The sequence below is a fragment of the Corvus brachyrhynchos genome, unplaced genomic scaffold (assembly GCF_000691975.1).
Source record: "Corvus brachyrhynchos isolate BGI_N302 unplaced genomic scaffold, ASM69197v1 scaffold115, whole genome shotgun sequence".
Classification (NCBI taxonomy): Eukaryota; Metazoa; Chordata; class Aves; order Passeriformes; family Corvidae; genus Corvus; species Corvus brachyrhynchos.
The window spans coordinates 6,605,144-6,619,916 of NW_008239553.1; the positions used below are offsets into that span (position 1 = coordinate 6,605,144).

General features: G+C 44.7%; 2 protein-coding genes across 4 annotated transcripts in view; one reads left to right on the forward strand and one right to left on the reverse strand.

The window, feature by feature from the left end:
- The window catches only part of ACP2 (acid phosphatase 2, lysosomal), a 7,045-nt gene extending 2,964 nt beyond the window's left edge, over positions 1-4,081 (forward strand). Inside the window, exons 4-8 of the mRNA XM_017741746.1 lie at positions 688-820; positions 896-984; positions 1,585-1,691; positions 1,910-2,085; positions 2,168-4,081. Of these exons, the coding sequence (XP_017597235.1) occupies positions 688-820; positions 896-984; positions 1,585-1,691; positions 1,910-2,085; positions 2,168-2,304 (642 nt within the window). The 3' untranslated portion in view covers positions 2,305-4,081. The remainder of the gene's footprint in view (positions 1-687; positions 821-895; positions 985-1,584; positions 1,692-1,909; positions 2,086-2,167) is intronic.
- Positions 4,082-4,439: 358 nt separating this feature from the next.
- Positions 4,440-14,773, reverse strand: part of DDB2 (damage specific DNA binding protein 2) — a 14,323-nt gene continuing 3,989 nt past the window's right edge. The window contains exons 3-11 of one of the 3 annotated variants that reach the window (XM_008639431.2): positions 14,201-14,331; positions 13,379-13,570; positions 10,525-10,691; positions 9,355-9,454; positions 7,795-7,972; positions 7,106-7,251; positions 6,700-6,864; positions 6,346-6,391; positions 4,440-5,661 (exon numbers count right to left, since the gene is read on the reverse strand). In XM_008639431.2, the coding sequence (XP_008637653.2) occupies positions 5,567-5,661; positions 6,346-6,391; positions 6,700-6,864; positions 7,106-7,251; positions 7,795-7,972; positions 9,355-9,454; positions 10,525-10,691; positions 13,379-13,570; positions 14,201-14,331 (1,220 nt within the window). In that variant the 3' untranslated portion in view covers positions 4,440-5,566. Of the gene's footprint in view, positions 5,662-6,345; positions 6,392-6,699; positions 6,865-7,105; positions 7,252-7,794; positions 7,973-9,354; positions 9,455-10,524; positions 10,692-12,381; positions 12,528-13,378; positions 13,571-14,200; positions 14,335-14,773 lie in introns of all 3 variants that reach the window. The other 2 variants (XM_017741742.1, XM_017741743.1) reach the window with 2 other exon arrangements.

A 14,773-nucleotide genomic window follows, 5' to 3' on the forward strand; every position in this document is an offset into this window, starting at 1 on the left:
GAAGTCTAATGGGATGTGGCATAGAAAATTGTTCTCAGTAATGCTGGGAAACCACAACTGCTGTTTGTCTGCCATTATAACCAATCCTTTCATGTAAAGGGTTGGCTGCAAAGCAGGTTCTTCTCTTGGTTCCCAGTTCTTGGGCTCCTGGGTTTGAGTACAGGGCTTTGTCAGTGGTGCATCCCACTGTTATGTCCATAGAGCACCTGCTAACTTTCTCCACTGTCTCTTTCAGTGGCCCTCAGACCCTCCAGGGAAACAGGTGCAGGTACATCAGAAACCCTGAGTTTGTGTTCACTCACTTATCTGTTTTTTTTTTTCCCCTCTTTGACTGCATGCCATCTGCAGGGCAGAATCAGTCACATGTAAAGTAAATGCCCTAAGATTATTGTATCAATTACAACATAACCTTGCATTCCAGCTGTGCTTTCACAGAAATGTAGCTCCTAGGTTCTAATCTTTATTCTTCTCATTATTTTCTGAAACATCATCAAAACCCACATCTATTCTTTGTATGCAGCATAGCAGTGTGAGTTCAGAAGCATAAATATGAAAGGGGTATATTGCTTATTTAGAATAGTGTAGGAAAGCAGCAGCAGTATGGGCAGGTCTCCAGACACCCTCCCCTTCTCTGTTTAATCTGCAACCTGTGCTACCTGCACATGAATATTCTGTTTCTCTTTCTAGCAAACACACAAAATGGATTTGCCTGCATGGGTGACACCAGATGTCATGACTCAGTTGAAGCAACTAAAAGACTTTGGTTTTGAATTTCTGTTTGGGATCCACAATCGGGTAGAAAAAGCTCGTCTGCAAGGCGGTGAGTGCACCAGAGAGGGAGCCTCGTGCTGCTCTGCCTGGCTTTTGCCTCTTACCAGCTGTTCTCTTTCCTCAGGGGTCCTGCTGGATCACATAAGGAAAAATCTAACCAAAGCAGCAAATGTTTCTGCCCATCAGAACCTAAAACTACTTGCCTATTCAGCAGTAAGTCAGAGCTGGGGCTAGCTTTTAGCCATCTCCTCCTGCTTACAGGGGATTGGGGCGTGGTGATGTTTTAACCCTTTCTAGCTTCCCTACAGCTCATACAGTGATCAGGACATGCATCTTTGCCTCTGACTGGGTGGGAGATGCAGTATCTGGCATCATTCTTCTGGGATCCCTGAGGAAAATTCCCAGTGTGTCCTTGTTGCTGTTAGCTCAGGCTCATGAGACTTTGGGGAGCCACTGCTCTATTTATTTGGTAGATGGGTTTATGCTACTCAAATGTGACGTTTCAGAAGTGTGGATACAGTTATCCCCTTTCCAGTAGCCTGCTGCCTGGGAAGTCACGCATCTCTTCCAAACTGCTCTCTAGAGATTAATTCTGAAAAAACAGTGCAGGATATACATGGCTGTTTCACTTCCCCCCCTTCTCTGGCACCTGCACAGATCACTGTTCTAGCAGTACAGTTCCTCTCCCATTTTCCAGATGAAGTTAGGAAGGTGATGTCCCCTCAGCACTGCCTTGTCCCTTACTGGTACAGTCTGAGCTGCCCTGCCACATCCCTAAGGGTGACTGATTTGGTTTTTTTCCCTCTTTCTCAGCATGACACCACACTTGTGGCACTGCAGATGGCTCTAGATGTCTACAACAAGATCCAAGCACCATACGCCTCATGTCATTTATTTGAGCTGTACCAAGAGGATGATGGGTGAGGGCTGCAGTAAAGATGTCTGCTGTGATTTCACCTTGAGGGTTAGATACCTAGGCTAGGCTCCACTCTTGGGACGTGCAATCTTGCTCCTTGGGCAGACTCTCATGAGGAAAACTTACCACCAGAATAAAGGAAAGGGTGCGGACACTTGAGTTTTTGGGAAGGGATGACTTCAACTAGAGAAAAAAAAAAATCTTGCTGTGTTTCGTTTCCAGTAACTTCTCTGTGGAGATGTTTTACCGGAATGAGAGTGGGAAGGAACCTTTCCCACTGACAATCCCTGACTGTCAGCATAAATGTCCACTGCAAAGGTTCTTGGAACTCACAGATCCTGTTGTTCCCCAAGACTGGGAGCAAGAATGCAAGGTATCAAGCAGCATGCACGACACAGGTAAGCCCAGGCTTGACCAGAGTGTGGCAGAAGGGGAAAGTCTGGATGATACCATGCTGACCACTTATTTTCTCCCTTACAGAACTCTTTGTGGGTTTGGCTGTGTGTGGATCCATTCTCCTTCTCCTTATTATTCTCCTCTTGACTGTACTCTTTCGCATACAGTCTCAGCCCCCTGGCTACCGGCATGTTTCCAATGAAGGTGAAGAGCAGGCCTGACAGTTGCTTCAACTCCTTCCCAGGCAGTAGGAGGGAGCTGTGTTGCCCCTAAGGATGATTCGGCACCTTCAGTTACTCAGCATTCTTCTATTTTGGCCTTTGCTTCCCAGAACAAAGCTGGACTTGATTGCTGAATGCTTTCTAAAGGTGACATCCGTTAGTAAGAACTGAGTAAAAGAACTGAGCTACTCTAAGGAAATGACACCGTAACTTTGAAGCTAATATACTGGTGCCCCTGGTCTTCATACAGCTTACCCAGTCTGGGATTCCAGCATGGCCAGTTTCACGTTTTCCTCCTTTCAAGTGACTGTAAATGTTACCACTCACCATGACTGTAAATGTTACCACTCACCATGACTGTGGCAGAGAAACTTGGGCCTCCAGCAGTTGCCACATCCAGATGCATTTCTCTTCAGGGTCAACCTACTTTGAGTGCTTTTCCCTCACACCATAGTGCTGCTGATGGTAGGAAGGCTGGGCTTCGGCTGAGAGTGCAGCTTACCAACAATGCACCAAGACTCATCTACTGTCCATGCAGTGGGAACTGCTGCGGATGATGGGAGACAAAGTGCTTCTTGAGGTTGCTGTCAAGTAGTTGCTGCTGGCAACTGGGTTTTTTTCCCTCTTCACATTGTATCTCAAGAGAGGACTGGATTGAAATCAGGACAAGACTGAAAACCTAGCAGTTTTCAATCATTTCTAGCATTTGGCTCAGAACAGAATCAGGAGTAGAACCCAAAGAAGCTCTAAGAGCTTCATGAGAGAGAGAGCAATTCCTGTGACCATAGCAAACCCACACTCAATTTCTTGTGCAATGTTGGCTCTAGAAAGGAAAGTCCCCCTAGATAAGAAACTTGGTTTCTGTCTAAAGATCTCAAATTTGAATTTTACTTCCCACATCTGAACTTCAAGGACCTACTAAAGGGAGTATGCAGTACTCCAGGCAGTCCAGATTTCAGCCCAAGGAATATGCTTTACTTAGCAGAATGTTTTTATGCTGTAATTAAGAGATGTAGCAGAGCTGTTTACCTAAGACTAGATTAAATACCAAGTTCTATAGTTTTTCTTCCTATCTTCCCTACTGGATGGACAACAAACAAACATTAAGAATCAGAGTTGGCAGGTGACTGTGGATTCCCTTATTTGTCATACTTGGGCATTTTGTCTGAAGTGTGTTTCTTTCTCCAGCTCACTGCAGCTGCTGCAGAGACCTTCATACCAAGTGCTCACCACCTGCTTTGTAGTTTCTGGCAGAAAACAAGAGACTGCAGCAGGCACCAGAAGCACAGGCTCTTCACATGGTGATACTGCACATTCACTTCCTACTTTTACTTCTCTTTCTGGTGCAGTTCCCTTCCCCTCTTGGATGCAGAAGCCAGTTCTTAGGTAATGAACATTTCCTTTTGTTCCCCTTAAGGAGTACCGTGGGGACTTTTCTCCACACCGTAATCGGCATCTGCCAGCATGGGAACCCTAAATCAGCAGAAGCAGCTTGCTGTTCTCAGCATCTTCCTCACCTTTTTGTCCTCTCAAGATACAAACTAGGTCTCCTGCACAGCAAGACAGTCATAAAGAAAAAGCTACTGCCTGTGAGAACAGGCACAAGAAAGAGGTAATAGAAAGTGCATTTAAGAGGACCAGACCTGTAATTTTTAAAGGCACCAAATTTTGCACACACAGAGAAAAGGTTTCTATGATGATTTGGACATTTTGACTGTGAATGACTTTCTGTACTTGTTCCAATACATTTCATTATTAAAATCAATTTAGCACTGAACTCTTCTCCTCTTCTTCTCTAAGAGTTCACAGGGCTAGCACTGGTGTGCTCAGTGTTGGAAAGCAGGCAGAATTTACTGCAGCATACCCCCTCCTAAAGGAATTCCCTGTTTCACAATTCCACATGTAGCACAGGGAGATTTGACATCAACTGGTTTTGACTGCAGCAGCTGTGCATAGATACAGCTGATGATGCATCCTGTCCAACTTGGAGGGATCTGCATCACACCCAGTACTATGACTGCTACTTCTACCACAGTTGTAGGTCTCATATCCCTCCTATAGAAAGGTCTCAAACTTCTCCCCTACAAAAGTAGTTCAGTAGTGTCCTCAAAGCAGCCACTCTCTCTAGCAAAGAATTTTAGTTTAGTACAAAATTTTATTGATATTAATACTGCAAAACTATAAAAGTGAATACGGAGGATCTGCACAGGCCTGGAGCCCATCCCATCCATCAACCTCTGGGACAGCAGCAAGGCCCCAGGCAGCCTTGTAAACAAACTAGAAAAAGCAAAATGTAACTGTTTAACAATAGTCTTGAGATTTGACTCTGAGCAGGGGTATTTGGAAGAAATCCCTCATTTCTGCTTTATAACACTCTTACCCAACATTCTGAAGCACATAGGCACGGGTGAAAAAAATTACTTAATCATTGGCAAGGAACAGCCTAGATCTCTGAAAATAGAAACTACAGAATCAGTAGGTGTCCAGCTCCATAATGTCCTTGAAATCCATGATAGAGACCTCTGGCATTATGTTCTTTGTGGTCCAGTTAAACAGCTACAAGCAGAGAACAGGCTAAGCTTGATGTCTTGACAAACACACATTTTCCAAGCTTGCATATGGGAGAGATTGGTGTTTCCTAGGCCACCCAAGCTATCCATCACTTCATCCCTGTGAACATTCTATCTTTTCAGGATGTCAATCCTGGTAGCAAATGGTTTCTCAACTTGGTTGGACTAGAACAGGCTGGGGACCCTGTCATGAGCTCCTCCAGTACAGTCTACAGGAAATAGTAACTTCTGAAAAGTGATGACAATCAGATAAGGTAGGCTGAAAGCAGTAACTTCAGCAAGATCTGGGAACATCTTTGAAGTTTTCCTAGTGCCTCAGAAAATGAGTAGTAACTCCACTTGGAGGAACCCAGTACTGACACAACTTTCTAAAAGGGGAGGCCAAGAGGATCAGGGAAGCAAGATCAGATCCAGGGAGGAAGGACAAAGTCTAATTCCCTGCATGGCTTATACTGCCCATTGCCAACAACTAAGTTTGGACCCTGGGATTCAGAAAGGATCAAAATACTACATCAGTTCTCTAGATCCCTCTCTTTTCACTTCTTTCCCTGGGGTTTAGAATCACTGCTTTTTGTTCTCATCTCCTCCATCTCCCCAGACATTAACTTAGCTTTTGAGTTTGCTTGTGCCAGGGTTTGCCTGCCTCTGCCCTCCACGTCTGGATGAACTCCAGCTTCCAATCCCCTGTTCTCTCATGGTTCAATCTCCTTGTCTGTCATGGCTTTCAAAAGATGTTCATGCTTCTTGGCCGCCATCTCCTCTTGGTTCCAGATCAGAATATTAAAGCCTGAGAAGAAAAATGCTGTGTATCAGAAACTCTACATCAATCATAATACCTTAGGCTATGTCACTTAAATGCCAGAAGTTCAAAAGACTTTTTCTGTTCTAAGGTATTTCCAAAGTATAGAGGATGCAAAAATAGTTATTGCAGATGCTATCTCCACATAGCCATGGAACTCTGATCTAACTAAGAAATACAAGTAATTCCTAATCTCATCTGTCACAGGTCTAAGACCTAAATCTACAGCTAACTTAATCCCACACAGCCTGCGAAAAACTGACTAATCTTGGCTCTGCAGTCTAGGAAATGAGAGAAATTAAACGAAGGGAAACGGTACAGTCTAGCTTTGGAAAAGGCTTTTCCCCCCCTCCGTTGTTTCCTTCTACTGTTTCAGGGCCGGCAGGTGGCAGCAGCTCCCGGCTGCGGGGAGGCTTCCCACTCCAGACTTGATGTTCTCAGGAATGTTTCACAGGAGGTGACTACCAACCTGCTTCCCAAGTGCAAAGGAGTAAGACTGAAAGGAAGGTCTTGATCTCTTTCACCAATATAGGAAGTCATAAAGGGCTACTAGCGAGTGGGATTTGGGAAAACTTCTCTCACAACTTTCTTTAAAAGCATCTGGAGTAGCAAGCCAGCCCTTTTCTGGGGCTAGAACCCACACATTTAGTGCCCCAGGTTCTCTTTACTTACCCATGCCAGAAGCCAGTGTGTCTCCCATAGGGTTAAATTTATTGAGCTGAAAATGAAAACATAAGAGTCTGTAAGAGCATCACTGCTTATGTAACAGTCATAAGAGCACCACAGCTTATATAACAGCAACAAACCATCTGGAAAAAACAGTGTTTCCTAAGAGTATCACAAAAACCCCACAAAGGACCATGGACTAGCCCTGTTTGAGTCAGCAGTTTTAGCTGGCAGCCGTATCTCATGACAGCATGAGTCTGTCACAAGTAAACTGGATATGGTTCTAGTCCCTAACCCACGCCTCTTTCAGACAGAGAGCAGTGTTACTGACAGCCCTTTTGGCTGCAGCGCTCAGCTCACCGAGATGATGCCAGAAGCATTTGGATCGTAGAGCTGACAAACCATCTCGCCAGTGTTTCCATCAAACACATCCACAGTTCGCAGCTCGCTCGGCGTGTACCCGGGGAACTTGGGGTCTGGGTAGCGACCTACCACAATGAGGTCATAGCGAGGATGCCACGTTGCCTGATCAGAAAACAGAGTCGTGGAAGATTAGAGAAAGGGACAGAGCTCAGCACTGACACAATCCAGACAACTGACACTGGGAGCAACTCTTACTGTATCCCACGCACAGCCTGAGGAACAGTGCTTGCAGCAGTGTAAATATCCACCCACCAGTGTAGTGTCTTGACCAGAAATCAGACCATTTCTGATTTGCAGAGGGCTGCTACCACCAAGCATGATGATGATCTTAGATTTAACTCACCTTAATAGGTGTGAGGTGCTGAAACTGCCTATGTGGATGTGGAATCAGATGCAGTGGCTTGGTCCAGTCTGAAGATGAGTAAACCCTGATTTCATTGTGCTGGTCTGTGGTCAAAAGCTTGGCACCATGTGTTGGGCTGAAGTAAGCTAGGAAAGTGGGACAATAAGGCAAACTAAAGATCACAGTGCTGTGACTGACAAGAAACATTAGTGTCACATTTTGCTGACTGAAAATCCATTACTGTTTCTTTAATTGAAGAATAAATTCTTTAATTGGGATGTGAATATGGCTGTGTCCCCCAACAGACAAGACTTTGACATGACAGACTACCTGTCTCAAACAAACTCAAAACTCTTACAAAACTAAGATGAAACCTACTGTGCTAGATTACCTAAGAATAATATTTTTTCTCACTTCAGAATCACAGGAGGAAACACTGCAAAGAAAGGAACTTGCTCATTGCTTGCTTCACTTCTAAGGTACAGTGTCACAGTTTGTACAGCAAGTCTTAAGAAGGTGCTGCAGCTGCCCTAGCCACCTCCCTGCCTCTGGCCACACATTCCAACAGCTTCCTTGCTTTAATTACTATGCAACTTGGAATATGAGCAAAACCTACCACTGCCACCACAATAAAAGCTGAGCTGAGTGGACTCTCTGCAGACATCTATGCAATGAAATCCTTAACTCACCTGCATTAACAGGTTTCTCATGTGGAAGCAGATGAAGAAAGTTTGTTTTGTTTTTGATGTTTCTGAGGTCCCAGATTTTGACTGTCTGATCCACAGATGCTGTGGCAAACATCCACTCACATCGGGAGTTAAACTCTACATGAGTCACTTTCTTCCTGTGCAATTTCAGCTTCCAGATCTGCAGCAAACAGAAAATCATGCCAAAAAAAAAAAAAAAATCAAGATCTGGAGTAAAGAAATTGAATGATTATCTACTAGTGCAGGTAAAGAGGTCTTCCATTTATAGAATAACAAAACTTCTAAAATACACCAAGAGTGTATTGACTGGAAACAAGAAAGAAAAAGAATGACCTTGGGAAATAACTATTTAATTCTAGAAGAACTTGGATCCATCAATTTATTACAGCTATGAGAAAAGGAAACACAACCCCGGGCTTTCATGGAGGGACGTATTAGTGTCACCATACAAAGCAAGATCACATCTGGAAGACTTTAAGCAGTGCCAGACTTCCACGTGCAGAAAGATTTAAACAAACTGGAACACGTAGAGAAAACGTGCTGCCAAGATAATGAGAAGGAAGGAACTGCTTCGTGTGGAAAACAAAAAAACCTTGCTTTGTTTATCTAAGTAAAAAAAGTGAGAGGAGATATAATTGGCTTCTAGAAACATGTCACCAAAGAAACATGAGGGTAGGACAAATATTTCAATTAACAACAATAACAACCTCGAAGCGGCCGTGAATAAATTTCTATACAAAGCCAGAAGATTATCTCTAATCTAAAGGCTGAAGCTGGCCCATCCTCCCTAGAATAATGGGTATCTCCCAACTGCAGAAAAGACTGTCACATTCTTTCAGGGGGAAAAAAAAAGTAACTCAGCAACTAACCCTGAATAAGGACAAGTCACTTGGAGCACTCCTGCCTCTGCCCACTACTGGGCACAGCTCATTGGGTGGCAAACTTTTACAGATGTTACCCTTACATGCAGGAGAGATGGCAGTGACAGTGTGACAGTACAGCAGGCTCTTGAAGCAGGGCCAACTCCAGCCAGCTATTCTCTCCTCTTTCACTACTACTCCAGACTCACAGTCTGCCCCTGCCTGCCCTCTAGTGTCCAACGGCAGGAGTGCAATTTCCATCCCAATATTCGCTGCATTACTGCTCCGTGCCTACCCCCAGGTCATGGAAGGGTGTACAGCAGAGCAGTACCTCCTAAATGATTCCCATCAGGGCACTAAGTTTCTGGATGTGTGAAGGTTCTTGGCAGAGGGTGCTCACATCTTCAGGTTACCCTATAATTACTCTGGCTAGTAGCAAATACTCTTAAGGAAACGGTAGCACATGAATAATTCCTTGTTTAGGAATTATTATAACACTCAACAATGTAAAAATGTCTGCTGGGTGGCAGAAGTGGAGGACTTCTCACCACCCAGACATGAGTGGACTCATCTCCTGAGCTGCAAGTCACTTGGCTCCTTTTTCCAGGGTCCCTGTAGAGTAGGAAAGCACATGAGCCATGAAGATTCTTGTAGAGGAGATGCTGCATGGAGCCATACAAACCTCTTCACCAGAAGTGCTGAGCAGGACCACGTTGCCCACATTATCACCTGTCACCACTGCATGGCAGCTTGCAGAAACATCCACACTGCAGTACCAGCAACTAGAGAGAAAGACACAAATCAGTGCTCTTCCTACAGAAAAGTGGAGGCAGTGGAGTTCTGGTTCACATCTCATCCCTGATAAGGGATACTGCAACAGACTGTAACTGCAATCTCTTGCCTGGTGCTGTGGGCCTGAGTATCAGGAAGAAGGACAGCTTATCAGCAATGCTTTCTGTTGGTGACTGATGTGAAATAACTTCAAAGTAATTTCAAAGTGCTTATTAGGTGGAGTGTAACACATTGCAACAGTGGAACGTAATAGAGGCTGAAGAACCACTTGGTACCTGCACATGAATATACCTTGGGAAAGATCAGAACATCCTTGGGACTTCGACAAATGTGGAGAAACAGCTTTAAAATTACATTTTCCACAGAACACTGAAGCAGCAGTAAAGACAGAAGCTTTGGACTGAAAAGCTACACACCAAACTGTCTCAACTTCATGCTCCAGGAAACAAAAGTGAATAGAAACTTATCTGACAAAGACATACATCTTAATGCCAGTTCTCCTGGGAGGAGAAGGGCAGTGAGAATAAAGCTGGGGTCCTTTGGGAACCTGTAGCAAAAGCTTCACTTGCAAGATAAATTATTCTAAGAATTCAAGGCCATGGAAATGAACATGGTGAGCCTGAAGCCTGCAAAAGGGCCACAGGGTAAACTCAATAACCTGAAACTCAGATTGTGCAGGAATGTTGTGTGGCTTTCCTTATGCTACCTGAACTGCCACTGACAAAACAGACTACTGACAACAATGAAGAGGAGGAAGCTACCCTGCTCTTCTCACCTCACACTTCATAAAGTGAAAAGCTGTCAGTATCTGCAAGATAGGAGATGGCATCACCAGAAAACAACACAGGAAGATGCAGGCAGCATGCTCAGCTAATGTAAAAGCCTAAGCGCCCTGTGGCTGCCTAGCAACCAGGACCCTGTCTCCAAGCTCCCCCACGGGACCAATTCATACCAAGAGTCTCCTAACACTGGCAGAGATGACGATGTTGGAGATCTGAAGAAGCAATGCAGCATTAACCCCAAGGAACAGACAATTAACCTTGCAGTGCCCTCTTCTCACCAAACATTATGATGCTCATGGCCACAGTCCAGGGCACGAGAGATCACCTGCACCGCTCTGCCCTCAAGATCCTGCAGACTTAGGGTGCCATCACCTGATGCCACATAAAGCTTCTCTGCCTCATAAGGACTGAACTTGATGTCTCCGAGAGAATCTCCTGGCCCTTTCTGAAATACACACAAAGCCAAGAGACATCAAGGTTAGAGTGGAAGTCAAAATCTTAATTCAACAGTCACCTCCTGGAATACACTGCCAGTTTCTCTAGGTACAAGCACTGCTTTCTGGCAGAGCACGTACACAAGAACTCTTTTTTTCTAACCTGTTTCAAATCTGAGCACATACATTCCGAGCCTTCAAGTTCACCCTCACCACTTTGGGCTGCAAACCTCATTAGCAGCAAGCACTGCTGCTTCTATTAAGGGGTAAGACTAATCTGCAGTGAACCACCTGGCTCAGACCATGCTTAGGAGATCACAGGAAAACCAGCACCATTCCATGCATAAACCACATAAAATCTCTTGATAGCCCAGTACCAAGCTTTTCTCACAGAGACTACATTCTCTAGCTCCCTACAGGCTGCTTCCAGTGCTGTATCTGGTCTTTCTCAAGGTACCAACATGCAGGAGAAACCAAGTGCAAATCTTACTGCTAACCCCATGGCACAGGAATCTTATGTTCTATGTTATGTTGTACTGTTACTATTGTTACGTTGTTTTCCCCCAGCCTGTGTCCTGAGGAAAGTGGAAACCCTACACAAATACAGAAGAAAAGAGAGCAAGCTGGGAGTCCCCAAACTCTTTGGTAATCAAGTGCAGTCCATTTGCTGCTCACAGAACAACTACTTAGTAAAGTCTCACTGTAAATACTAGGTTTCAAGAGGCCAATGAAGATAAAAAAAGGCCTGCCCGTAGAGCCGGCCAGTCCTCACAGCAGTAGGAGGATGGCATGCCCTGTCAAATCCAGGCATCACTGTTGTGACAGGCATCCCACTGGGATACAAGATCCTCGTGTCTCAGGACCCCGTTTATCTCTCCTTGCTCACCTGACCAGTCATCCCAGCACGACTTGGGTTCACCTTCTGCCCTACTGCAAGTTTGCAGCTGAACAGCCAAATTAAAAAGCAAGCATGAAAGCTGCCACTCAGAAGGAATTAGGTGGGGGAAAGTAAAGTGGAAGCTAACTCAAATTCTCTCACTTACCTTCAAGCACAGAACTCAAGTAACTAATTGAAGAGCTCAGGCTTCCACATGAGTCCACAGAAAAAACAACAGTCTTAAGAAGATAATTCTGAGAGCATCTTCTACAACTCATCTCCTCTTTTCACTCACTACTGAATGAACCCAGACTCTTAATTTTGATATTTTAGATAAGCACCAGAAGCTTGGTGGGATGAATTGGTGTGACCCTAATGGCAGGCACTGCTTGAAGTCAGTGGCATTTGTGGAGAAGCATGGAGGGAACTATGAATTGTCCTGTAAAAACCATCTGACAAGAAGCAGCACTGCTAGCAGGTGAAGAGGTTAGAAGGTCTCCAGGGCAGAGAGCTTTGTGATGTGTTAAGAACAGACAACCGAGGAAATCCACTGGACCCCCACTCTCTCACGTACAACAGGAAGTAAGCATCATAAAAGAGTCCCTCCCCAGTAGTGTAAAGCTCTTTCCTACCCACTACCCCATTTCAAGGAAAAATAAAAAGAATGAGCCTCTGAAATTCAGAGGATAAAGGACATGTATACAGGGAAGCGGAAGCCCAGCTCTCACATATTAGAGACAAACATCTCTCTCTCTCTTTCTCTTGCTCTCTGTAGTGCTTCTGCCAGCAGGACACAGAGGCCCAAAGCATTACTGTATTCTTACTCCCAGTCCTCGGTGCTGGTGAAGACCCGGACAGTATGGCCATTAAAATCCTGCAGGGTGGTAGTGCCGGCAACTGACGCAGTGTACAGCTGACTAGGGTTAAAAGGGTTAAACTTCATTGCTGTGATGGCCCCTCCAGCTCCCATCTACAAGGAAGGGGATGAACAAAAGAAAAATCCACTGAGTGATGGGGAAGGAGAAAAGTGTGTTCTGTAAGTCTGCAGTCACTGCTATGTCTTTAATAGTAACAGTGAAACACACCACAGTCCTCTAAGAAGGAAAGAAGATAACCATGTCTCCCATATGATGGTTGTCTAAACCGGGAGCAGCCCTCCTGGAGGACTAATCTGCAATTCCTTCAGTCCCCGGGCAAGGTATTCCCTTGCTGTCTGGCACCACGCTATTTACAAAAAGAGAAAGGTGACTCTGGAATTTCTGGCGGATAGACCTCTCAATGTGTATCTGTCTTAATTTAGAAAGGTGATACAAGTTACAAAGTCTTTGAGCCCCTTTTGGAATGGAAATGGCTGAATACAACGAGGGGGTATGCCAGCTGTACAAACCGTTCATTCTACCTTTGTTTCTCACTTGAGATAAAGGCCCCTTGTTTATCCCCAAAGATGTTTCTTCATCTGGCACAATAAAAGGTGAGCAAAGAAAGATCGAGACCTAAACCAGACAAACCCTCTCTGCCTACTTGTTTCTGGCATCCCTTTAAGGTAACTGTTTGAGCAGTTGCTGCATTATTTTTCCACTGAGCACACACCAAGTGCTGCTTCATTATGAACTTAATCACCATGCCTCAGGTTTCTCCAGTGCTAGAACAGTCTGGGACTTGGGAATAGACATGCTGTTGCATCTCAGTCATACCCATAACTGGCTACTCTGAAACCCAAGACCCTTATGTGCATCTCACAACAGATCTCAGTTTTTATCTGCCGTATTTCATAGTACTCCAGTTTTCCCTCCCACCCCTTCCTCACATAGAGAGGCTTACCCCCTTTATGAAGCAGGTTTTAGCAAGTACTTCACAGTCCCAAAGGATGATGTCTCCACCTTTGGAACCGACAGCTAGTGTACTGGGGTGTGTTGGGTGCCATTCCAGGCATGTCACTCTCCTGTCAAAGGGACTTGCTCTTCGAAAGAGGCAGTATGAGGAAAGAGAACGCAGAAAAGCCAGTTCCAGCCTCTGTTAAAAAGGTAAAGAGAATTATGACTTTTGCAAGCATCCCTGAGATTCTCTGAATGAGGAATGCTAACAATTTCTAACTGTCATTAGTATGTTCACACAAAATTCTTAACAACAAAGCTCTCTCAGGTGCTTCCCACCTATGGATGTTACAGAAATAATTAATTTTCAAATTAAAGGCATACGGGTCTGTGAAACAGTAAAACATTATGGACTGGATGGCTATGTCTGTGAAGGGGAAAAAAATCAACACTTAACCTGACAAGATGAGCAAAGTAGAGTGGATACAAGAACAGTATCACAAAACAGCATGCAAAGTCAGATCAGCATGCAAAAGTATCGCTGAGCAACAACTCAACTGGTAGAGTGGGCAGGTTTAAATATGATTCAAGGAAGTACGGAATTAACAGAGGATAAAAATTGACAGGGCTGGGTGAACCAAAAGGGAAAGCCATCTCAGCTCTTGCATTTTACAGGATTAAGAAACATAAGGGTGCACCAGACTTGGAGCCACAAACTGTACATGTGAGGAACTTTTTAGGCCCCTTTAAAGTTCTTCTGCTTGTGTTGAAGATCTTTTTATGCAGGGAGCTGAGATGTCCAACAGGTCTGGAAGGAGACACTCCTCACCTGCCTGAGCTGTGCCTGAATGGGGCCTCCCAGCATTTTCTGGTAGACATAATGAACAATGCTGCACCGCCGCTCCAGCTGAGAGGAAAGGACTCTCTTGTTTCTCATCACAAACCCACCTCCACTGCAACCTGCTAGTGAGGAAAAGAGTAAAACTTACCCATTAGCAACACCTGTCATGCTCATTCACTAAACAATATAGGAAGACATCTGCATTTGCTGCTACATCCATGAAAAGCTTCAGCCACAAGATAAAAGCCTCGAAATAATTCTTACACATCTGCGGTGCAGCAGCTTCTGCACTTAGGGAGTCCAGTGCATCCCATAGCCCACCAGAGCTTTGTGTATGCTTCCTCTTGTTAAAGCTTCCTTCTCTTTGCCAAAGATTTATCAAAGACAACAGGAAAGGACTAAAGCAATGCCACAGGTGGGTGGTGCAGCTCTTGGACAGCGTACAATTTGAATGTTTCATACCTAAAACACAATGCTGCTATCCAAAGCCCCAGCAACTTGGAAATATGCCATGAGAGGTGGTAAGCCCCTGCATACAGCAAAAGAAAGGTCACACATGTG